At 45.0% G+C, this 25,637-nt stretch overlaps 3 protein-coding genes across 4 annotated transcripts; 1 reads left to right on the top strand and 2 right to left on the bottom strand.

Annotated features, from left to right (window-relative positions):
* The first annotated feature begins 1,963 nt into the window (after positions 1-1,963).
* ca6 (carbonic anhydrase VI) lies at positions 1,964-7,629 on the top strand. 2 transcript variants are annotated; one of them, XM_076992034.1, is made up of 10 exons: positions 1,986-3,214; positions 3,552-3,734; positions 4,651-4,799; positions 4,996-5,091; positions 5,746-5,812; positions 5,896-6,053; positions 6,136-6,262; positions 6,361-6,444; positions 6,573-6,590; positions 6,729-7,629. In XM_076992034.1, exons 1-10 carry the CDS (start codon positions 3,130-3,132, stop codon positions 7,343-7,345), a joined length of 1,584 nt encoding a protein of 527 aa, XP_076848149.1. In that variant the 5' UTR covers positions 1,986-3,129; the 3' UTR covers positions 7,346-7,629. The 2 variants fall into 2 exon arrangements, with proteins under 2 accessions (XP_076848150.1, XP_076848149.1); XM_076992035.1 differs by lacking the exon at positions 6,573-6,590 and having other exon boundaries at positions 1,964-3,214.
* On the bottom strand, positions 7,531-12,572 carry slc2a5 (solute carrier family 2 member 5). Its single transcript, XM_076992036.1, has 12 exons — positions 12,469-12,572; positions 12,119-12,217; positions 11,874-12,031; positions 11,523-11,647; positions 11,270-11,422; positions 10,635-10,760; positions 9,778-9,965; positions 9,577-9,687; positions 9,373-9,474; positions 8,998-9,073; positions 8,653-8,780; positions 7,531-8,390 (listed from the first exon to the last, which is right to left on the bottom strand). Exons 1-12 carry the CDS (start codon positions 12,499-12,501, stop codon positions 8,166-8,168), a joined length of 1,524 nt encoding a protein of 507 aa, XP_076848151.1. The 5' UTR covers positions 12,502-12,572; the 3' UTR covers positions 7,531-8,165.
* A 4,934-nt stretch (positions 12,573-17,506) lies between these two features.
* Positions 17,507-21,108, bottom strand: gpr157 (G protein-coupled receptor 157). Its single transcript, XM_076991982.1, has 4 exons — positions 20,656-21,108; positions 20,090-20,303; positions 19,513-19,707; positions 17,507-19,423 (listed from the first exon to the last, which is right to left on the bottom strand). Exons 1-4 carry the CDS (start codon positions 21,030-21,032, stop codon positions 19,208-19,210), a joined length of 1,002 nt encoding a protein of 333 aa, XP_076848097.1. The 5' UTR covers positions 21,033-21,108; the 3' UTR covers positions 17,507-19,207.
* Positions 21,109-25,637: the final 4,529 nt, after the last annotated feature.

Consider the following 25,637-nt stretch of genomic DNA (forward strand, 5'->3'; position numbering starts at 1 on the left):
GTTTGTTGTGGCTCTACTAAGAGCCTCTCCCGGATGACTGTGCTCCGTACCTTATCTCTAAGGCAGAGCCCGGACACCCTGCTGAGAAAACTCATTTCAGCCAGTTGTATTCGCAATCTTCTTTCACTACCCAGAGCTCATGGCCATAGGTAAGAGTCAGAACGTAGATTGACCAGTAAATCGAGAGCTTTGCCTTTTAGCTCAGCTCCCTCTTCATTACAACTGTCCGGTACACCGTCCGCAATACTGCAGCCGCAGCACTGATCCGCCTGTCAATCTCTTGTTCCATCCTTTCCTTGCTCGTGAACAAGAACCCAAGATACTTTAACTCCTCCACTTGAGGCAAGGGCTCACTCCCAACCCAGAGAGGGCACTCCACCCTTGTCCGACTGAGTACCATGGTCTCAGTTTTAGTGTTGGTTCTCATCCCATGCGTCTTACACTTGGCTGTAAACTGATCCAGCGAGAGCTGCAGGTCTCGCCCCGATGATGCCAACAGGACCACATTATCCTCAAAAAGGAGACGTGGACGCCACCAAACCAAACCCCCTCCACCACTTGGCTACGCCAAGAAATTCTGTCCATGAAAGTTATGAACAGAATCGGTGACAAAGGGCAGCCCTGGCAGGGTCCAACTCCCACCGGGAACCAGTCGGACTTACTGCCAGCCATGTGAACCAAGCTCCTGCTCCATTCGTACAGGGACAGGATAGCCCGTAGCAGTGGGCTCTGTACCCTATACTCCCGGAGCACCCCCCAGAGGAATCCCCGAGGAACATCGAATGCCAAATCTCCAAATCCACAAAGCACATGTGGATTGGTTGAGCAAACTCCCATGCACCCTCTAGGACCCTTGTAAAGGTAAAAAGCTGGTTCAGTGTCCCACAACCAGGACAGAACCCACATTGTTCCTCTTGTAACTGAGATTTGACTATCGACTGGACTCTCTTCTCCAGTATCTCTACATAGACCTTACTGGGGAGGATGAGGAGTGTGATCCCCCGATAGTTGGAGCACACCCTCCGGTCCCCTTTCTTAAAAAGCGGAACCACCACCCTGGTTTGCCAGTCCAGAGGCACTGCCCCCAATATACACGCGATGATGCAAAGACGTGTCAGCCAGGACAGTCCCACAACATCCAGAGCTTTAAGGAACTCAGGGCTGATCTTGTCCACCCCCGGACCCTTGCTGCCAATGAGTTTCACAACTACCTTGGTCACCTTAGTCCGAGTGATGGGCAAACCCCCCTCCGAGTGTTCCAGTTCTGCTTCCTCTGTGGAAGGTGTGATGGTGGGATTGAGAAGATCCTTGAAGTATTCCTTCCACCGCCTAATGACATCCCCAGTCGAGGTCAGCAGATCCCCAGCCCCACTGTATACAGTGGGAACCGCTTTCCCTTCCTGAGTTGCCTGACGGCTTGCCAGAATCTTCTCGGAGTCACTTTCCATAGTCTCACCAAACTCTTCCCACACCCGAGTTTTTGCCTCTGCAACAGCCAAAGCCACAGTTCACTAAAAGTGCTAACTGATATATGAAAAACCCAACACAAACAGTCTTTTACCATATCAAAATATATCTAGAATTAAGGGTGTGATGCCCCATCAACATCTAGGGAGGCTTATCTATGCCTTTATCTCTAGTTCATTAAATCAGTTCAGTCAGAACAGAGTGAAGAAACTCTTCATAATGACTTTCAGGTAATTACAGAATAGAGTTTATAGTGATGTTATTATAATCATCGAGTACATCTCGGACATGTTTAAACTATACTAGACCCAAACTATATGTGATGTTGCACATTTAGCTGTTTTGGCTGTAATTAATTATTTTTTTGACAGAAGAGATTGGATAAGCCCCAAATAGAATTTTAAAATCCAGATTTAAAATCTTATCCAGGTTATGATTAAGACATTATTATACTCTCATTTTCGGTTGCATTATGTTTTCGCCTTCATTTTACTTTACATTCATGCTTTTTTTCAAAACTGCTATTAATATATATATCCTCTCCAGGAATGAGAGATGCCTCTATAGCGGTTTTGTTGTTGTTTGTGAATGTGAGAAAAATGTTGTCCTCTCTTGGATTGAGAAACAAATCTGTTATCCCCCATGGATTGGATGAAGACAAGCATTGGCTTATCATCTCTATCTTTAGAGTTCAACTTCAAGCAAAATAAGCTGTGCACAAAAAATGGCTTTAGGGCATTCTGAAATTAAATTCATTACATAGCTTTCACACCTGTTAAGGTATATTTACAACTCTGAGCCATTGTGCTTCCTGTTGAACTGATCTGGTAGTCTGAACATTTCTTTACAAAGCTGGAGGCCATGAAGACACAAGTCAGCTCTTGTCTGCCGTAGTTCTGTACTTGAGAGGAACACCATGAGTGTCATTAAAACTTATGTAAATTCATTAACAAAAAAGTAAAACTAGTTCTTCTGGATTTCAGGTCCTTTATTGCACTTGGTGGACAATGTAGTCCCACATGCTGGGAAAAGACGTGCTGTAAAATAAGGAATCATGTAACAAAAGCGACAATAGATATATCAGACAAACAGAACAGGGTCACTACTTTCAGACACTAATAATAACATTGGAAAAGGGTATAAATACAACATCTCAATGGCATAATAGCTACAGAAGGGCTATAACATACAGAAAGTAAAATGTTAAAAGCAAATGATTCAGATGAATGTGAAATGAATGTTTAAGATTCGGGATAGTTTTTAAAGGAAATAAACGGTTTCACGTGTTTACAGAATAGGTTTGCCGTGACGTGTTTATCAAAAACAGCAAAGACGCACTTAACTGTCATTTTTAAAGCTACAAATAACAGTTTATTCAAGCGGGCCTGATACATCCATTTAGAATAAACGAAACGACGGGAACGCGGAGTAAAAGCACATTGACACAACTTTCTAAGTCCGCGGGCTTACAAATAACCTCCCGATTGATAAACAGACTTGTTATTACACGCCTGGGATATTGTGTGCGTAACCTAAAATCGTGCATGCAAAACCAAACCCAGGTAAGGAGAAGGAGGCGTTTCCCCTGTTAGAGTTTCAGCGCAAAAACAGCCTCCTCAGTGGGACGGTTCCAGTTTGAGAGGCGCGTCTCTGAGAAGAAGAATGGGGTTGTTTGCGCTGTTCATACATTTCGGGTTGCTGAACTCTGCGCTGGCGGGAATTCATGGGATACACTGGACATATTCAGGCAAGTAAGGGTTTGAATTTGTGAGAATATATCTAGTTAACGGTAAATATAGTCTATGTATTGTTATGTATTGTGCTCTTTGTAAAAACTTTTCTGTTAACGTTGCAGCACTCTTTTAATTAGTTTAATTATGAATTAGTTTAATATTTCTAGAAACCACCAGAAATAAACATTTCAAGTTTTAGCGACTAGAACACCGAAACCATCCAAGTCTCAACCACAAGCCAGACTTTGTTTAAATATCATGGTGTTGTGAACATGCATCACTGTGGAATCCTCCCAGTTATCATCTCTAATATTTGATACCCTGGCGCTGTTTTTCTCACCGATTTCTCAGAGGGGGGTCTGGACCAGTTTCACTGGGCAGATGAGTACCCGGCATGTGGCGGACGAAAACAATCTCCAATTGATATCCAACGGCGCCATGTGCGCTTCAACCCGAATGTGTCGCTTTTGGAATTGACAGGTTATGGAGAGAGGAATAACAGCAGCTTCTTCATGACCAACAACGGACATACCGGTAAATATCTTCGGTCCGCTCGAGCATGGTGTGTCTTATAATGTGATAATGGAGGATAACGGATGATTGTATTAAATTTCTGAGCTGGTGCATGTTGATTTTACTGGGAAAATGTCACTTTCACCAGCTGCTGGCAATTAACACATTAATTAGAAGTGAAAAATAAAATTCATCTTCAGGTTAGAGATCTAATGTAATCACTTCATCAACAACTTATAAATCAGTTTAGTTTTACAGCAAAATTACCTCATAATTCAGTAAAAATTTGGAAGTAACTTTTAAAGCCAATAAAAGCGAGTGGTTCTCGCTGACTTAGACACGCTGACCCATCCAGACATGCTAGGACATTAATGCTCACTGAACATACTCCATCCCTCAAATACTACAGTACTTTCACTGCACTGAGGGGATGTCTTAACAACATATTTATCTATTTATTCATTGGATTGTTTACTCATTATTTACTTATTGACTTATTGCTGTTTGAGAAAGAAAAAAACCTCAGTTAACAGCAAACTTTAGTTTAAATGAATTTTCTGTTATTTAATGTGACGATACATTTTAACATATAAAAGCTTATGTGTAATGTTAATATATTAATATATATAGCATTTCAAAAATATATAAATGCTTTATGAAAAAATCAGTAAAGTAATTTTGAATACGGATGTGAAAAGTGACTCGTTTTTTATTAATAGCTAATCACACACTCGCATTGTCTTTTGATATTTGAAACTACTATCTCAACCATCTTATTTTCCTCGAATTCAATGAAATCGTTTTGACTTACTCTTCTAAACACTGAAATCAATATAGTGTAGAGAAGCCAGCTATGAAGAAGCTATGCGCGTCCACCTTCCCTTTCTCAACCCGGCTCTGGGTCACGCACGCGCTTCTCTGGTTCTGGTTCCAACAGTCCAAATCAACCTCCCGCCCACTATGATGATAACCAAGGGGCTGCCGCACCGCTACACCGCTGTTCAGATGCACTTGCACTGGGGCGGCATGCACCTGGAAGCCAGCGGTTCTGAACACACTTTGGACGGCATCCGTTACATGGCAGAAGTGAGCGGTCTCCTCCAGTGTCCAGATCTTCTCACATACACACAAACATAACATGCCTCCCGCTCTCGTGTTTCATTCACCAGCTTTTACTCAATGAGTCGATGAGAAGCAATATTGTGTCTTTAAGGTTTAAGCGTCCTCTCATCATAATGCATGGCTAAACTAACTGCTGTGGTTATATGACCGTCTTACACAGCTCCATGTGGTCCACTACAACTCTGACAAGTACACGAGCTTCGACGAGGCTAAAGACAAACCCAACGGCCTGGCAGTGCTGGCTTTCTTTTACGAGGTGAGAATCTGCAGGAGGCTTAACTTTTATATGTCATGTTGAATTGTTTCCTATCTACTTAATTTACATTCTCTCTCTCTCTCTCTCTCTCTCTCTCTCTCTCTCTCTCTCACACACACACACACACACACACACACAAATATATATATATATCACACTTGAGCTTACAGGAAGAGACTGACAATAAAATCTAATATGATCTTGAGTAAAGCATCGCCACCTAGCGGTGATGAGTACAAAGAATAAAAAATATGTAACGCTGATAGTTACATAGATAAGTATTCTGATACAATTGAAATTCTAAAACAATGTAATTTAACAGTAAATGTTAAAATACTTTATGAGGTATTTCAGTGACCAGGGATCTTAGGCACTGCACCTCATAATGAGGCCATTGATCTCGCTATTGATCTCGCCGTTGTGGGTACCAGCTTCAATTTTTGCTCCAGGAAAATCTAGGAAGGTCATCAGCAGTTAGAGCCTGAAGTCAGTAATGGCCTTTTCTGCATGACTTTAATTTATTTGTTGATAAACGATTCATCTCCAAAGTCCCTTTGAGGATAAATAAAATTTTATGCACAATGTATGCACAATTAAGATAATATAACTTAATATAATAATGTCAGTGGTATTTGTAACTTTGCTTGTGTCTAGGACGGGCATTTTGAGAACACGTACTACAGTGAGTTCATCAGTAACCTGGCAAAAGTCAGATTTACAGGTAAGAAAAATGCCACAGAACACAATTTTCCATGCTTTCATGTGCCCAGCCCTCATGCGCCCCCTGCTGGTGCCTCTTCTCAGGGCAGTCCATGAACATTTCTAGGCTGAACGTGCGCGCCATGCTCCCGGAGAACCTCTCTCATTTCTTCCGATATGAAGGGTCCCTCACGACCCCCCCGTGCTTCGAGAGCACCATTTGGACGGTGTTCGACACCCCCATCACCCTTTCTCAAAACCAGGTACGCCACTTCCGCTCGTCCCGTGCCAAGGCCTCATCTTTTTCAAACTTAAGGATGAGTAGCTAATGGTGGAAACCTTCAGATCAGGATCCTGGAGAGTACCCTCATGGACATGGAGAATAAGACCCTGTTGAACGACTATCGCATAGCCCAGCCTCTCAACGAGCGCGTGGTGGAGTCCTCCTTCCTGCCACGCTTGAAGACAGAGTGTAAGTACGCGATTTCACCTTTTTAAGATATTCATATTGAATAACATCTATTAAATATATAGTTTCAGGCTATAAATGTATTTCTCGTCTTCCCTCAGCATTTTGTAAGCAAGACCAGATTGAAGAAAAGCTTTCAAATATAGAAAAACTGATTGCTTCTTTTGGAAAACGTATGCTCTCAGGTACCATTTACATGTTTCCTACTAATACTCAAAATAAAATAAAAGAAAATGGAAATTAGGAAATTATTTTAAAAATGATCACCATTTTACAAAGATGTCTATTTCTCCATTTTCCTGCTTCCATTCAGAAAATGGAGACTCAAAAGGTGATGGAGCACTTTTTCAGTTTATGGATGGGCAGAAGTCTACATGAAGTCTACAAGAAGTCTACATGCTGCTAATGTACATTTGAATATGATCTGTGCAAGTTTAATAATACTATCTTCTCTATCTTGTCTCCACAGAACCACGAGCTATATTTCCACTGGTGCTCCATTTCACTGAGAGCAATGTTGATAGTTATGCTTTACTGAACCTGGCTCCCCACATGAACCTGTACTCCTTCACGGCCTGCATGAGTGTGAACATGAGGGGTCACCCAGTACACACCGTGCTGTCTTACTCCAGCTCCGGCAACGAAAACGAGCTCGTCATCACCATGGGCAGAGAAGTGGGTCTCTGGATTGGCAACAAGTTTATCAACTTGCCACACAACCTCAACCCAAAAGGCTGGGGACACTATTGCGTGACCTGGGCCTCTCACACCGGAGGGGCAGAGCTGTGGGTGAACGGCATTGTGGGAGAAGAGCAGTACCTACAGGCTGGGTACAACATCAAGCCTGGTGGCGTCTTCATTCTGGGGAAGGACCAGGACGGCTTCCTGGGAATCTCGGACGTGGACGCGTTTGTGGGCCACATGACGAATGTGAACCTATGGGATTTTGTGCTGAGCTCTGAGGAAATCCACGAACAGATGTCCTGTGAGAAACACCTGAGGAAAGGGAACATTCTGAGCTGGGGCATCACCCCCATCAAGCTGTATGGAGGGGTCCAACTGGACACTGAACACAAGTGTTCCTGATCCTCTAACTGAGGCACTTTAGTCAGCAAAGCTACTTTCCAAATGTCTTTTATTCATGTAAGCTAGTTCTTTTAACAGCTGACTAATGGCAGTCCTTTGGAGAGACTTATAATGTCTCTTTTTACCATCGTATCACAATACAACTACTGTGTGTTTTATATGCAAAACAAAAATCCATATCTGTGTGCTAGAACATCATACATCTTTTAATGACATATTTTTATAATACAGCAAAATATTGTACACTAACAATTTTATGAATGAAATAAAGTGATTTGAAGCGATCTTCATTCAATAATGTATTATATGAATATCCTGCATAGAGACAGCAGACATAGACATCTGTTTCCAAAAATGTAATCTTAATTTGAAAACATACTCCCACTTTATGAATTTCTGACTTATATGTTGCTTTGCCAGATGTTCATGGACTAATCTCAGGTTACAAAAAAACACTCCTCGTAAAATTGATGTTTACACGGGGAATCTTCAGCCACCTCTTGTGCTTGTACTGTAATTTTGTGGCAGTCGCCGCAGCTCTGGTGCACGATGGCTGACAATGTCAGGCATGTTATTTTTAGTTGATGCACCTGATTTTCTGTGCGATTTGTAACTCCTTATAGTCCGTGTAATTTATCTGCAACCTGTTTGTGTTATTAGAGTCTTCCGTCATTCGCAGTCATAGTCAACATAGTGACTTAAAGGTGTTTCTTAACACAAACAAAATGTTTCTTTAAAAAAATGCTAGTTGTTTATACAGACTTGCGTTGATGGGCTGACGTACAGAAGCACCCAGGACTCAGGGTGAGCCAGTCTGCTTTCAGAAAGTTGTAATTGATTCCCTGTCATGGACTCTCATTCCTCGCCCTTTCAGCTCAGAGCCCTCAGCCTCCACCACAATCTCCACCTTGTTCCTCTTAGCAAACAGCTTGCTGATCTCCAGGAAGGTGGAGTTCTTGGTTTCAGGGATTACCACCCAGATGTAGATGAACGTGACGAGGCAGATGAAAGCGAAGATAATGAAGCTGTAAGCCCCTAGCCCTCTCTGTTCACACACACACACACACACACACACACACACACACACACACACACACACACACTAGCCATGAGGAACACAGAACTCCTCATTAACTAATTTAGGCTGACTTTGATGAGGTCCTGTGGGTGTATCCGGCTCAAGAGCCATAAATGGATTCTCAACGGAGATGAGAAAACCCTCAAACTACCAGCTGCTGTTTCTTTTCAGTAATTGTACAGATTCAAAGCTTTTGCTGAAGATACAACAGATGTGAAATCCGTCTGACCTCTAAGAAGGGGAAGACCAGGCCCACGGTGAAGTTAGAGAGCCAGTGCACAGAGCCGGCAACCAGGAAGGCAGCGGGCCTGGAGGTCTGGCGGAATATCTCGGTGGTGATCACAGTGGGAATCGGACCTGTGGGAGCAAACGCTGGTAGTCTTTCATCATCCTGTCCCCCTTCCTTTTTATCATTCCTTCTCTGAGGAAGAAGTGGACTATAAATTTATGAGGCAAAAGCTTTTACATTTTATGTCCACTTTTAAACACTTTCACACAGGCTTATTCTAAAGTATCTCGTAAAATCCTTGAGCTAAAACAATATGGATTCAGATGATGTCAGATGTGCACTTACTAGGGCCAATGGCGTGTCCTATGACATAAATGATGACGCATGCTATGCTGACATAGGGCATCCACTGCAGACTCTCCTGTGGACAGTCCAGCAGGTTAGTGTAGGGTAAATATGTCACTTTTATGGCACCCCCCCCCCCCCCCACCCCCCCACACACACTCACACTCACACCCCACCTGCCCAGGAAGAGAACTGCCAGGGCAGCATGTTCTCTGTTCCAGAGTCCAGATCTGCTGGCTCTGTTTGAACTCGTGCTGGGTCCATTTAACAATGCCTGTGACGCTCCCCTGTAATTATTACAGCCGAGGTCTCGCAGGTGCTTTGAAGCAGATTGAAAATCCCATTACGCGGGGAGCCCGGCGGGCGTGTGTGTACCTGCAGGCTGAGGGCGGTGGTGAGGAGGAGGCAAGCCGCACAGCAGATCCCGAAACCGACGAGCAGAAGCAGCTTCCGTCCCGAGGCCTCCACTACGAACACCTGCGCAGGCACCCACACACACACACCGTACGTACACACGGTTGACCAAAAGCCCCTCCCACACAGGGGCGGGGTCACGGCGAGACGGGGAACGGCGCTTACGGCTGCGACGGTCATGAGGACGTTCACCGAGCCCGTTCCCACGGTCACATACTGAACGTCGTTCTCCTTCACACCTGCCGAGCCGAAGATGCTGTTGGCGTAGTAATACACCTGGGGGACGGGAGTAGGAGTTCGGTCTCAGTTCGGGCAGTGACACGGCGGTGGTCGTGAGGGCGAGCGGCGGGCGATGGCGTGGCTTACGGCGTTGACCCCCGACAGCTGCTGGCCCATGTTCACGAAGATGATGGAGAGCAACTGCCAGCGCAGCGAGGGGAAAGTGAAGAGCCTGAGCACGGAGAGCTGGCCCTCCGCCCGCTCCGACTGCTCCTCCACCCGCATCTCCAGCAGCTCGTCGTCCACCTCCGCCCAGCCCCGGAGACGTCGCAGCGCTGAAACGCATCACATCACCCGCCCACACACACACCGCACATACGTGTCAAACGTGGCCGGTTTCAAACCAGGACCTTCTGGTTTGGGGAAAATGCTGAGAGGGTCTGGGTGGTCCACCATGCGAGTGTAACGCTCAATGAAGGAGAACATGCTTCTCCCCATTTGTTATGCCGTGGTGCATTCCTGTTGTGGTGGGTGTTTTCACAAGCGTTTTCAAGACTGAGCCATTACACCAATTGACTTTGTACCGTCTGCTCACTGAGCATAGCACGCATGCAGTTTGTTACATTAGCTATTAAAATTCTTGCTTTGAGCAACTGTTATCTGAGCTTATGTTTACAAAAACATTGAGGTATGAACCTCCTACCCGATCTCCATGTCAGATTATTTTGAATTCACTTTTTTTCAGACAATGCTCATAAATTAGGTGCTTTCTAAAAGCCTAAATCAAAACAGTAAAATAAATAAGTAAATATTTTCAGGACTTTTAGGAGTTTTTCACTGACACTTAATCTCCTCCTTATGATCTCCTCAATGATTTCAAAATGCCTAATTGATTTCCTATATTTCCAGTTCGTTAAGGGGCAGTTGCGGAGCTAATTAAGCCCCTCTTCCTCCTTATTTGCATGTGCTCTGACATCACAAACACCATGACAACAGGCCCGTACCTTTCCTGGCGTTGGCCTCGTCCCCTTTCTGGATCAGCGTGTAGCGCGGGCTCTCTGGGGAGAGAGGAAGGAGAAGCAGTTCCACCACAGCGGGGAACCCCGTGAGAGCCAGCAAGATGGGCCAGCCTGCCGAGGGGACAACACACCACAGCACGCCTCTCTGTCATATCAGCTTAGCAGACATCCATTACACGTCAGCCCAGACCAGAGTTTCTCTTCGTGCTCCACAGGGAACCCCAGACACCCCGCAGTGTCCTCCGTCTCTGGCCGAACGAAGGGCCAGGTGTTTAGTGTTTGTGATTGCTCGTTTCAGGTGTGCTGGAAACCGCAGTATAGAGCAAAGACTTTGGTGTCTAGCAAGCTTGAGCAAAATCCTGGTGAGGACTTTTACTTTCTGAACCTGGATTATACACCTCTGGTGTCTGCAGGCCCCTGAGGGTATAGCACTGAAACACATGGAAATACAGCAGCAGACAAGACAGCACTACAATGATGGCCCACATCCACATCGAACGAATCAAAACCCCGTCATGCTCACAGAATCCTAATGTACATAATGTCTATCTATGCTTAAGTAACCATATGAAAGACACACTATCCGAATCCACGGGTATCTTTTTTATATCAAGACCTACCCTCGACGTTTCCCAGAATGCTTTGGATACCAAAGACTTGGGCAGTGAGGATGCCCACCGTGATGAAAAGTTGAGGTACAATTCCGATGGCCCCTCTCAGGTTCTTGGGGGCCAGTTCTCCTAAATACATCGGCACCACATTGGATGACAGGCCTGAAAGGGAAGAAGAAACAAAAACAACTTTACAAACTTTTCTATTCTATTCTGTTTAAATTTCAGAGACAGACATGCATGAGAGCAAAGCTCCACCAACCAGCACAAATGCCAACTATGAAGCGGGCGACGATAATGATCTCAAAAGAGCCCACTATCTCACTGACCCCCATCATTACAGCAGGGCCAATGGAGAAGATGTTGTTGAAGAGGAGGGTGCCTTTCCTATCAAAAGATACATGCCACAGAAACACGTCTCGCTCTTAAAACTAGGGTTCGAATAAAAGGTTGGTAAAAGACAATACCCACTTCTGTCATACTATTGCCTTATAAAGAGAAAGTCTACATTTTTAGACTGATTTTCAATGTCTATGCTTAGAGTCATGAACATGTTCAAGGGTTCAGCACCACTAACAGTGGAGTTCCACGTACCATGTGGGGTTCAACGTACCTTCCTAACTTGTTCACCAGCGGGGCCACCATGAGAGAGCCGAAGAAGCCGCCCAGAGGAAACATGGACACGGTCAGGGACCACAGCACAGTCTGTGCGCTCTCCGTGAGTGTGGCGTTACGGCTCTCGTACACGCCGGCGTAAAACGTCTGCATGTGCTGCAAGTCAGTTTTGCATGCGTTGGATCACTCTGGACTACAATTAACATTTGAGGTGACATAGAAACAATGGCTGGGAGACGTTACCAGGGCAGGTGAGTTGATCACAGCCACGTTGTATCCATATTGGAACGACGAGCCAAAGGCAGAGACCAAGGTGGCCAACGCCAGCACCGGAGTCAGTCTCTGCAAGAAAATTACTTGTTTACAAGCTACTAGTCAAACAAATTACACAAGTCTGAAAAATCCAAAATGCTGCAAAGTGGAAAATATTTTCCAAAGCACAAACGACTACGTATGTTTACATACTGGCCATGATTCCAAACAGCTTCTCAAACATAAATAGTGGCATTTCCTTTGGCAACAGTATGACAGTCAACAAAACAATAAGTAAATGGAGTTTTGGGTGAAGCCAGTAGCAGTCATCCATGACTCACCCCCTCTCTCTCCCTCAGAGAGATGTGTCCCATGCTTTCAACTGTAAACGATCTCCAGTCTGAACACTTGATCGGGCAGAGACGAACGGCAGCTTCTCGTGAATGCACTTTGGACATTGGAGTCAGCACTTGGCATGTTACAACAGATTTGATAAACAGTTCTATTAGAAGTACTTTGTGCATGCTGTGATGAAGTTTCAAGCTGTATACACAACAGGTGGGAACAATGTATTTCATTACAAGTAAACCTGGGATGGGCAAAAAGAGCAACATGAGCCTTATAATCACTCCGGTGTGAAAGAGCGTAAAGTTGGGATATTCCAAGTATTCCACCATTGTTTGGGACTCCACTAGGTGCAAGGCTGAGTCTTCACAGATTAGAACATAACTGCCTTGTTCAGTTGTGCTCCCACACTGCAAGCTGAGGTGAACGTCTTTCCTCATAAGGGTGGCAACAAGTGGAGTGGTGGGAATGTGTTGTATTTCAGTAATCTCCTACATCTCCACCGACCAGGGAACTGAATCCAACAAGCCTTCTGGCCACAGTCGCAAACATGCAAACGCTATCACTGTCACTGGATGTGTGTTGCGTTTGCATCAATAAAACGATACAAAGCAGGATATGCAAAGGTAGTGCTTATGGAGGTTCTTCTGCAAAACAGTAGCTGGTTATTGACTAATAAGCACAATTCATAATGCACCTCAGCTATTCTGGAATTCAGTTGTGCTTTCTGAAGTGGGCTGAGCTGATGTTTAGAAAGGGGAACATGGTTGGCCCAGGAAGTATGGACCTATATTTCAGTTGGCAAGTTGTTCAAAGGAAACATTAAAGTGAAGCAACAGACACAGGAAGCGAGAGAGTGTGTGCCAGTGTGTGTGTGTGTGTGTGTGTGTGTGTGTGTGTGTGTGTGTGTGTGTGTGTGTGTGTGTGTGTGTGTGTGTGAGCGATTTGACGTGGCAGAGCGCTCCTGCAGGAGGTTCTGCACAGGTGTGCATCTGGGAAAGGCTAACACGGCTCCTATAACCTTCGCATCTCTACAGCGAGCACGCATTTAGCTCTTCCCTAGAGGAGACGCTAGCCGCAAAACCACGGCTAACTTTTCTAGATTCCAGGCACCGTGGTGCTAGCGCAGACATGCCGCTATCCTCTGTGTGACCTTGTCGTAGGTCTCAGCGAGCAACGAGGGCTCAGATGCCAGCCGTGGTAGAACAGTTTCTCACAAGGGAAAGAGGAAACACAGAGGCCTGGTTTGAGTTCTCTGTCGGGACCTGTTCGCTCCCGTCTTTGATCTCAGGAACAAGCAGCTGGCAGTGGAAGCAGGTCGCGCACAGGGCACTTCCTCCAGCTCAGGGCAGGCACTGCCATTCATACTGGGGCTGCTCAGCCTCACGTCACCTGTAGAGGCCTCTGAAGGGCCTGGATGTGGATGTTTCATGGTATGCTGGCTCCCCCTACAGGCAGTATGCTGCAAGGTAACAGGAGAGTGACAGATCTATAGAGTTCCTGCATCAGTCCTTATGCACTGAGGTTTGGGTCACCCAGAGTGGTAAATTACTGCCATCGAATTATTTTCTGATTCAAGCCTGTTACTCTACATTATATTATTTTATTAATATTATTACTCATAGCATGCGTATTGTTATATGTATCAGTTATGCACCTTTAAAACATTTCATATTTATATTTCTTCTTTTATAAAATTTCAAAATGAGATTTATTTATGTATAATGAATTTCTTCATTCTGCAGTACATATATATACATACATTTAGCAGACACTCTTACCCAGAGTAACTTACAAAGTGCCTGCTAGAGATCACTAGGGGGCTGTGGTATCTTAACCCAGTTCAACGGAAGCAATTGGGGGTAAGAGCCTTGCTCAAGGGTTCTTCTGTCATGGCCTAGGGCCTGCGACTTGAACCCACGACCCTCTTGTCACGAGACTGGGTCCCTAACCACCACACCATGACTGCCTCAATCTTTAGTATGTATATAATAATATATTTACATTTACATTTACCGCATGTAGCAGACACTCTTATCCAGAGCGACTTAAATTTTTTTAATCTCATTTTTTATACAAGTGAGCAATTGAGGGTTAAGGGTCTTGCTCAGGGGCACCTCAGTCATGGCCTCAGGTCTGGGAATCGAACCTGCGACCCTCCAGTCACAAGACCAGTTCCCTAACCGCCAGGCCATGACTGCCCTATAAATATAAAATTCCTGTTTCACCCTTCCAGTGAGTGAGTGGTCATATATTTTATCCTCACTCACTCCTTTTTTGTGTTCTTTCTTGGATCGTTCTTCAGGACTAAGATTGATGATGTCGTTCCTGGGATCTATCGGATCTATCAGAAACACTCCTTTAGTTTATGGGTTACAGTCTCACCCGTATCACCATTGGGACATCATTGGTGTTAACCTTCTTCTGTGATTCAATGATCGATTTACATAGTTAGCCTAATGTTCAGTGTTGTAGCATTTTACCATGAGGGAATGACAACAGCACAGGTGTTTCAATAGCCTCTCTTAAAAGTCTCTTTAAGAGTTATAGACTCTCCTATAAAAATGTTTTTTTTTTAATAACAGCTTGCTAACTTTGTAAGTGATTAGAGTTTATAGTACAACTATTAGGTTTAATCTCATAGCTCAGTTTGCTATGCTGGCAAACAAAATGTCTCCAAAGACTGTAAAAGTAAAACACCATGGGCTTCTTACCCTCCTCCCCCACAAATAAACAACAACAAAATAGGCCAATAACAAACAACACCAATAAATACCACCACTCAGCAAAACAGTGACATAATGGCGGTTTCCTCCTGGCTGCAGCCCTGATCACCAATGTGCTCTATCCTCACACCACCACAGATATACGACCTCCTCTCTTCATACAAGAGACTCAGAAGAAGGTGTAATAGAATAATTACTCAATGTCAGTAGCTGCAGAGCAGCCTTTAATAGTGTGTGTGGTACAGTATGTGTATATGGGGGGTCCCCTTGTTATATTACAAAGGTACACTTACTGTTTATTTAGCACTTTCTGATTGGTAAACCTCTACATGATAAAAGTATGTAAAGTAAATAAAGAACAAACAAATATTATTATTAGCATTTTTTTTCATATATTACCTCAATATTATCCAGTTCAGTTTTGCTGAGATTTTATATGAAAGATCTAATCAGGAATGATCAAAATCACCTGTACTTCACGAGCACAGCCCAGAGCACATTAAATGCACATAGTGTTTCAATGACTGTGCTCCTAGAATGTTATTGATGTTTAAATAACTATTTAAATTATTGATCTGTTATTGCAGCTCCAGAAAACAGCCCACCACGTATAACTGTTCCCCACCGCACCTTCATTCGTCCAAAGAATCCTTTGAAAACATAATCAACTTGTCTTTTCTAAGTTTCTTTTAAGACATACTTAATTAGTCGTTTTCACAGTTCACAGTTTTGGAAACAATGCTTCTTTCAATTTTCAAGCAGCTGGGCTCTATGGCAGCAGCTCATGGAGCCATCACTATAGCATCGGGAGCACATATATTTCCCCTGTGGTTGCTCCCAGCTCCTGCGTTGCGGAGTTAATGAATTATGTGGGCAAGCTGCCAAAATAGGAGGAAAGAGTGAGAAGTCGGAGAGTGTGTCCACTTGATGAAGTCGCTTCGGTGCGTGCGGGGGCTGCCAAACCCTGGGCTTAACCCCGCCCTCTGAAGGAGTGAAGGAGTTGGTGTAGAATTCAGAAGGACAGTTGTTCACTGCCATTTCTCTTTTTTCAGCGTTGCCTAGCGCCAACCCCTCCAGCACCAGTTCCCAGTCCGCTCCTCCGTGTCCCCCGTTCTCAGTGTGAGCACAACGACTGCTGGTGGGAAGGTTTAGGAGACGCACTTCTAGCATATGGTGCATCAGCACATGTTTCTCATACTAATTCAAATGTCAGGGAGACATCTGAAGATTACTGTGCTCACCGAGTCACAAGACATGTATGCATGTAAACAACAACATCTTTGAACTTCGGACATCCTGTCGATAGGGCTAAATCTTAGAGTTACAACACACAGGAGCACACCTTCAGCAGATTAAGCACTTCTTCATCAGATTAGAAACTGTATTTCCACATTGGCTGCCTAATATTGTATCAGTTACTACTGATAAAGAATCGAAACATTCAACATCTATGTTATGACTAACATGATCAATTCAAGGTCACAACACTACAAAAGCTTTGTTTTTGCACAAGAGTAGAGCACGTTCTAACAATGTTTCCAAAAGTATTACCAATTAATGTGCCGTTTCATCAGAATTACAAACACACTGATCAGTTGCCATGTTCATTTTGCATGTGTAATAGTGAATAGATTATCCACACAGACTCCTGGTGAGCCTCACTCCCGTGCCAGGACGCTCCCCAGCTTGCCAGGTGCAGGCGGACTGTTTCAGCGGCACAGAGTGGACAGTAGATGTCCCTGTGTGACCAGCCTGCGTCTCCTCCTGCAGTGCAGCACTGCATTCAGCCCCACTCCTCCCCCAGCAAACTCATTCATCTTGCTGATTGCACCTCATCAGCTTAAGCAGGAGGTCCACGGCCCTTTATTTGTGTGGGTCGCGGAGACAAACGCAGCGCGGAGGTTGGGGGGGGGGGCGTCCCGCACACGGCCGACTCTGCCTCCTCTCCCCAAGCGCTTTGGCCTTGCGGGGAGTTCCTCTGCAGAGCAATAAAACGGGAGGAGGAGGAAGCGAGGAGTTGGAGACGACGTGCGGCGAGCGCAGAATGCGGCTGTGCGAGTTTGGGTACGTTGTGCAGGAAGGACGACTGCAGCAATGCAGTCTGGGTCAAGGGCAGATATACAGAGTTGGGGGAGCAGCGTTAGGGCACATCGGATGGAGTTGGGTTGCACGGAAGAAAGCGGATACAGTTACATAGAGGACACAGTGTAGAGTTACACACAGGAAAGGGGTCTTTAATGGCAATGCTGTTTAGACAGCAAGCGATAGAAAACAAGAGTATTAGAGTAGAAAGAGTGCTAATTACAACTGAAAGGCTTTTATTTGTCAAGGCAGTCAAGGCAGAATTTCAAAATCTTTACGGTTACCCATTTCAGAAGAAAATTACTGGTTACTCAACCATTTATAATGCAACGCATCTTAAAGCAAAGTTTGCACAATCACATCAAAATAAATGCAATGCCCCTTTCCTTAATCTGTGGGGACTGAGCGGTCATAAGATGAGCTTATGGACAGCTGTTGCCTCAAAGGGAAGTGACACGGTAAATAATCCAGGCGGTTTTGGCACAACGTCACATCTCCTGAGTCAGTCAGCGAGTCTCACACACACACACACACACACACACACTTCCTCTTCTCTTTTGTGCTTCCAGTTCAGTTCAGGCTTTGAGTTTTTTTTCTCCAAGAACTGAAAGTGTGAACGCCATACCAACATCTTCCTGAACTCCACTCTTCGTCTGTCACCCTAACGTCTCTCGCTGTACATCTTAATGCCTGCCGGCTGTCTTTCCTAAAGCCGTCTTTTGAGTTCCAAGACAGCTGATCCGGTTTGACTAGATATGACTGGTGGTGACTGACTGGCCAGATTTCATCAAAAGAGATCTCTCGTGAATTTGCAGCAGACTGTTGGTGGACAAAATGCAGTGAGAGCTATCAAAGAGAATTATGGATATTTAAAAGGGGGCTAACCATCATATTAGCAGTCTCCCCAGATGCAAAGGCAAGCATCATAGAATTATAAATAGTCATGCTTTCAAACAGTTCCTCTGAAATCTAAATGCAGAATCTGTTTTGGTCAGTGTAACTTTAATTCAACCAAAATCCAAGAAATATTCATAAAAACAATCAAATAAAAAACACATAACTGAAATAACAACTGCATAAAGATACAATATAATAAAATAATTCCCATTGTTGACTCTGTAGTGTAAAAGATTGAACTGAATTGTCCTTGAATATGCTAAAAGGATTCGTGATGCGGTGCAGTGCTGAGCAAGATAATGCACCATTTGCCATCAAAAGGTTTTGTACATTTTCCACAAGACAATACAGTATAAAACATGGGATTTAAAACATCATATTTCCTACTGTTAAATACATGCTGCATATCAAACCTATTTTCAAATAAATTGCCATTTCAAATACAATGCAGTTCCTTGCACATGGTAAAATATGCTTAGTCAGGGAAAATGTCTGAGCTTAGTGTTTACAGCACATTTGGTTCTTTGGTCACTAAATCAAGCTCTCCATCCCTGAGCCAGACATTCAATTTCCACAGAAAATGAAGCAGCACCTACAACACATTGGACTTGCTCTGTGAAGTGGCACAGGGCGGGCCATGTTCCTCGTGCCACGCTGCTAATGTAAAGTGCACCAGCGCATATGACTGCAGTCTTCTGTAATCCTCAAAGGTACTTGCGAAAACCAGAAGGCAGAGTCTGAGATACTAACACGGCTTACACACACACACACACACACACACACACACACACACACACACACACACACACACACACACACACACACACACACACACACACACGCAGATGTGCACATGTGCACACTCATGCACAAAAAATAAACACACACATGTAAACATAAGCATATTTGCGCTCACACACTCTCCCTTCGAGCTCTGGTTGGACACTCAAAGTAGAATCCTTCACCAGTGGGAGCGCTCAGCTCAGTCCTGTGCAGCATCCCGGCCTGATGTGCTGACGGACTACAGACTTCACGCATCCTCGTCCCCCCAGGTGTGAGCTTCAGTGGGCCGGTCCACGTATGAAGTGGGGGGCGTGTAGCTGGTGTGCTGGGAGGGTCGGTCCGAGCTGCCCGGTGTGGCACGCCGGCGACAGCAGAACAGCATGGCCAGCCTGGCACGCACCACCCGCGTGCACAGCGCAAACATGACGCAGTTTGCGGCTCCCTGGAAGGTGTTGCCAACACCCTGCGCGAGAACAGGACACTCAGGACATCCGGCACGGAACGATACGACAAATCGAATCACAACACCCGGAGCAGAGCCGGGAGACTCACGTGCAAGGTGACGAGGACCGGGTTCTGTCTGGCGGGAGAACCGGACAGCAGGAGCAGGAAGCGGACGGTGCTCCACACCCGCAGGGCGATGAAGATGATGGGGATGAGGGTTAGCTTCTTGTCCGCCATCGTGGAGGACGAGCTGGATGCCAGGTGTCCAGCCAGGATGGGGCGGTACTCCGAAAGGGCCACGTGCTGGATGAGGGAAGGAGGAAAAGAGGGATGATCAGCCTCCTTTATTCTTACAGCTGTAATCCAAGGACACATGGATTTATTACTGACTGAAATTAAGGAACTTCCAGCTGACACTGAGGCTTGTTTAAGCTCATATTAATAAATACACTGGCCATGTGACAAAGATCTGATCCGATCAAGGCACTGCACTTTTTGAATTAAATCAGACTTTACATCCGACTGAACACAACAACCGCAAAAGCAAGTTATGCTAATCTTAAGCCATCTGCTGCAATTCATGTAAGATGATTGTCATACAACAGAGCCATATACAAACAAGAACAAAAACCAAGCACCCCCCCCCCCCCCCAGTCCACAAAGCACATGGATCTGGAAGCCTCACCGCTTTGTGGATGTGCCTCTTGATGAGGACGTACAGCACAGGCAGTGTGACGTAGGCGAGGAACTCCCATATCTTCCCTGTGAGGAGCATCCACAGCACGTGGTCCTTCTCCTGAATGCTCACCCAGCACCAGCCCACAGACACCTCGGACGCGTCGTAGCCGATCTTCTGTAGAGACAGGGCTGCTACTGTGATAGCCAGGGGAACACCCCAACTAAATACAAGATCACAAAGAGAACCAGTATTAAGAGGCGCACAGAAGTCACACTGCATTTAATTAAGGCACAAGATGGTCCTTTTGTGAAATAACATTTACATTCTTCCTTGAACTCAAATGTTGCTGCATATTAATACAAATCATAAAGAGTACAATCGCAAATCTAATATTAAAATTGCGAATGAGATAAATAAAGATAAATAAAATAAAGAATAAAAAGATACTAACAGATCAAAACAGAAAATAGGTCAACTTGAAATGGTTCAGCCTTAAGGTCATTTTAAATGTATTGAATTTGCGAAAAATCCAATTAGGCCTACTTCAAGCAACTCACAAAAGAATTATTTACCTGATAAGATGAAAATATAACACCAAGCCGTCAGCTAGTCTCTGACTAGACTTCACGATGAATATATATAAATAAATGGCTATAGCTACAGTCCAGAAGAAGGAACTTGTATTAGCAAACGTGGATATAGCTCCTTGTACAACGCAGTCCCACGTATTTGAGTTAAACATCCTCCAGACACCGTAAAAGTATGAAGCCGCAGACAGCAAATCTGTGACAGACAGGAAGACCAGCAGCTTTCTTGGCGTTGTTCTGAGATCACTCCAAGTTGCGTACGTGAATATGATGAGAAGAGACCCTACAAACGAGAGAACACACGACACCAAAATAATAACCTGCTCGTAAACAAACACTTCGGTCTCGTTGCCGCTGCCCATACTTTCGAAACAACTCGACCACGAAAGGAATGTTTCTAAATCGGCCTGAGATTTAGTTAAGATGCATTTGCCAAAACTTTACGCCTAAAATATCAAAGATCTTCATTTCAGTCCATTGTCTTCGGAATATTTTCCCTAAAATATGAAACAACTCTGTTGAACAAAGTTTCGCCGCTTCTCAAAAACACATGGGCGTGGCCTCCTCTTATTACCATTTAGCTCCTCCCATTTTTCCTTATGACAGAATGGCAGACAAAAACATTTAAGACTGTCGCGGGAAGTTAAGATATCTTCTTCCACATGTTCGGCAATTTTCAGTTCCGTATATTATTTAGTTACATTACACTAAAAATATATAGTTAGCAGAAGACGTCAACGTTTTTGGAGTAGTGGGAGTTTGCGCCTGTGGTTATTGAGAGGAACCATAAGATGGCGCAGTGTGAACTATTAGGGAAAAATCGACAACTCTTGAATTAGCCTTGTAGTCTAAGTAAAAACTTAGTGTATCAACTGAATCACTAACTGAATGATAACAAAATAAAATATGTATATGTAAGGTGGAGATGGTAGTTGGAGCCACCAGGTGGCGCACACACGGTGCAGGTTCATTTTTTTGACGTTGCTTACGCGGAGTCATTTTCTGTTTTACTCCGTTAAGGTAAGCCATGCTTATTGTGCTGTTCTAGCTAATCTTTGTAAAACCTGAACGCATTCAAAAAATGTCTTATAGAGTAGAAGTATAATCACCCCAGTGTCATTGGTATACTGGAAATCTGCAATTTTCTGCAAATCTGTTATTTTATGCCTTTTGGCGTTGAGGGAAAGTCGGGATGTTTTAGCGATGGCGGTTTCGTTTGTAGATTTTTAATGTGGAATTCTGGAATGTGTAGGGATTGTGTTTGATTGTGTGTGATCAATATGTTTTGTACATCGTGTACGTGATTTCATATTGTCACATGTCATCATTGGTCGATAATTTTCTGTTTTACTCCGTTAAGCCACTGCCCGCTACGGAGAGTGAATTCTGGAAATAAAGCAGCGCGACCACCTGACGCACCACAGCACGTGTTCCCTGGTTTCTTTCATAACATCTAACACAACGCAGAGCTTCGCTAGGGAACCGCGGAGAGAGACAGGGTTACATCTTTGGTGCCGTGACCCGGATGTGGTGCGAAGATCGGCGTGGGTGCTACTACCGCAGGCAGCGTGGTTTCCCTTGTACAGAATATCCTTAGTAAAAAAAAAAAAAAATAATAATTCTAACTTTGTTTACAATTTAATCGTCATTAGAGGTACTGGTTTTCTGGTGCAGATGTGTTTTCTTTTACGTGTTTTGACGAGGCTGAAAAAAAAAAAGTGTTCACAGTGTTTTAGTTACTTTTTTTTGTTCTGTTAGTAACTTCTTGCTCCCTAGAAAATCTACCAGGAGTTCACCTTTATTTCTTTTTTTTTTACAGTTTTTTTTTTCTTTTCTTCTAGATTCTCTCAGGCCAATCCAGTGTAGCATATTGCTGTGCCAGAGATCGGTAGTGTTTAGTTACAAATATATATATATATATATATATATATAGATACATTTATATAGCAATAAATAGGATTAATGGAGGGCGCTGACAAAATAAGCCCCCATCAGCTAGCTCCCACAAGTGAATCTTACTCCAATGCTACCTGGTTTCCTAGTGCACCAGCCAGCCTTCCTCAAAGAGAACATAGACAGAGTACTGGACATCTGGTGGAAATAAAGGTGGAAGAAAATGCAGCAGTGGCCCTACCTAGATCTGTGAGACCCAAAGTGACCTATGGACCGCCAACAAACAATGCCAGTCCTCATACTACTGCTGGAAGTCACCCCCAGTGGGGCAGCCCTCAGCCCCACCCTTCTTGGGGCATGCCAGCTCAGCCACACTCTCTCCCCGTTCCAGGCACTATGAGTTCGCCAGCACTTGTGCACTACGTTCCTCAGTATGGCTTTACACAGACACACCAGGTAAAGAATGTGCAGGTGTTTAGTGGCAATACAGACAGAGTCCTCATAGATGACTGGATCAGGGATATGCAATATCTCTTGGATGCTGGAAGCCTCCCCCCCCACCTGGCCTTTGCCACCGTGGTCCGGCACCTGGGCGGTGAGGCTAGGAAGCTAGTGCTGAACTTACCCCACAGTGAGCAGACGGCCGCTAGGGCATTTGACGAGCTGAGAGCTGAATATAGCGATGTGCAGACATCTGTGGACCCTCTCGCAGACTTCTATGAGCGGACCCAGAAGCCTGGTGAGTCACCCTGCTCATATGCAATTGCACTGGAGGCTACTTTGCAGGCAGCTGAGGGGTCCCAGAATGAAGGATATCCCTTCCCGGATCGTGATGTTAAGCTCATTCGTCAGTTCTTCCGAGGGTTAAATGATGAGGATGTTTACTTAAGGATGGCTCCTATGAAGTCAAGATTTTTCTCATTTCGAGAGCTCCAGGCAGAGCTGCGTGGCCTAGCACGCGAATCCAGGAGGTTTCAGGCCAAGCCCAGGAAACCTGTCAGCGAGATGCAGACGCACAGAGCATATCAGGGTCCAAAATCAAAACCCGAGCATGCTAGTAAACAAAACCTGGAGTTGTCAGAGCTTACTGAGCTTGTGAAGAAGCTGGCCTTGAGCCAGGAAGAGCAGTTGAGTAGGCTGGCTCAATTGGAAGCTAAGTTAGCTAGATCATGTAGTCCTGTAGCAGAACGCAAGCAGCAGCCCCCATTGATTAAAAACAAACCGGATTTCATCTGTCACCGGTGTGGAAAACCAGGCCATGTGGCACGCTATTGCAGGGCTACTGTGACAGGAGAGGAACAAGAACAAGCAGGGAGTGCTAATGAGCCCCGCCAGTCTTTAAACGCCTAGAGCCTGTGGTCGCCGGGGCAACCATGGGTTGTCAGCAAAGTCCCCCTGGTGTGTATACAGTCAACACTCAAAACTGCAATGATACACCACTTGTAGGTCCCAGTAATGAGGGTGATGTGGAGGTGAATGGTGCTGTGTGTAGGGCCCTCATTGATTCTGGGTCTCAGGTTACTACAATCACTGAAGCGTTTTGGAAGAAGCACGATCACCTTTGTTCAATAAGTCTCAAACCCACAGATGTGCCCATAGAAGGAGCAGCAGGCCAGCAGGTGCCACACTATGGTGTGTTGAACATCGACCTCCATTTCCTCGACACCACCTTTAACAATGTCCCAGCATTTGTTGTGCCAGAAACGGAATACAGGACCGGTGTCCCCATACTCATAGGCACTAATGTCATACGGGCTTACAAAGAACATCTACAGATGTCCTATGGGAAGCAGTTCCTATCTAGAGTGAAGCACAGTCACCCTGAGTGGTACTCAGCATTGATAGCTGTAGTGAGAACGGATAAGAAAGAAACAGAGGGTAAAATTGGCACTGTGCGTTTTGCGGGGCGCTGTGAACAGGTGATCCCTCCTGGAAGCGAGGTAAATTTGAGGGGTAAAACATACAGAGGACCAAAAGGTGTGCCATATACAGCAGTAGTTGAAAGCCTGCCCTCCCCAAGGCTTCCAGATGGGCTGATGGTCGCTCGTGTCCTAGCTGATGTAAAGAAAGGATTTGTCCCTGTAAGGGTAATGAACCTCTCTGCAAAGCCTGTCATAGTTAAGCCGCATGCCTCAATTGCAGCTGCATTCCTAGTGGAAGGTGTCTCAGCGACTGGGGGTGAGGCAGGTACGACAAGTGATTCCAGGTATGGAGACAATGTTAGGGCTTCAGTGAGGCAGAGAGGGGATGTGCAAAGAGATTTGAGGCAGGCAATGGAGGGAGAGTCTGCTCAGGACCTTTTTTCTAGGCTTGACCTCAGTAGCTGCATCGTTGAGAATAGCAACCAGCTTTCCTGGCTTAAGGAGTTGATAGCCACCAATGCAGATGTTTTCTCTCAGCATGCTCTTGACTACGGACACACGAGGACTGTGCAGCATGACATACCACTGGTTGACTCCAAGCCCTTTCGATTACCCTACCGAAAGATACCACCAACCCAGTACCAACAGGTTAGACGTGCCATAGAGGAGATGGAGGAGGCTGGGGTAATCCGTCCCAGTAAAAGCCCATACGCATCCCCTATTGTTGTAGTCACCAAAAAAGATGGATCACTCAGGATCTGCATAGATTACCGGAAACTGAACTCCTGCAGCACTAGAGATGCCTTCCCGCTCCCTAGAATAGAGGATGCACTAGAGGCATTAGGGCAGGCCAAATTTTTCTCCACTGTTGACCTCACCTGTGGTTATTGGCAAGTTGAAGTTGCAGAACATGACAAGCATAAGACTGCTTTCAGCACTCCAATGGGGTTATTTGAGGCAAACCGTATGCCTTTTGGGTTGCAGAATGCACCCTCGACTTTTCAAAGGTTGATGACATGCTGTTTTGGTGATCTGAATTTTGTTAGCCTGCTCATTTATTTGGACGACATCATTATTTTCTCCAAAACGTTCGAGGAGCATTTGGAACGGCTTCAGGTTGTGTTCAACAGGCTGCGGGAACATGGTTTGAAGCTGAAGCCGCAAAAATGTCAGCTGCTGAGGAAGGAGGTACAGTATCTCGGCCATGTGGTG

Source organism: Brachyhypopomus gauderio, unplaced genomic scaffold (genome assembly GCF_052324685.1).
Source record: "Brachyhypopomus gauderio isolate BG-103 unplaced genomic scaffold, BGAUD_0.2 sc88, whole genome shotgun sequence".
Taxonomy (NCBI): Eukaryota; Metazoa; Chordata; class Actinopteri; order Gymnotiformes; family Hypopomidae; genus Brachyhypopomus; species Brachyhypopomus gauderio.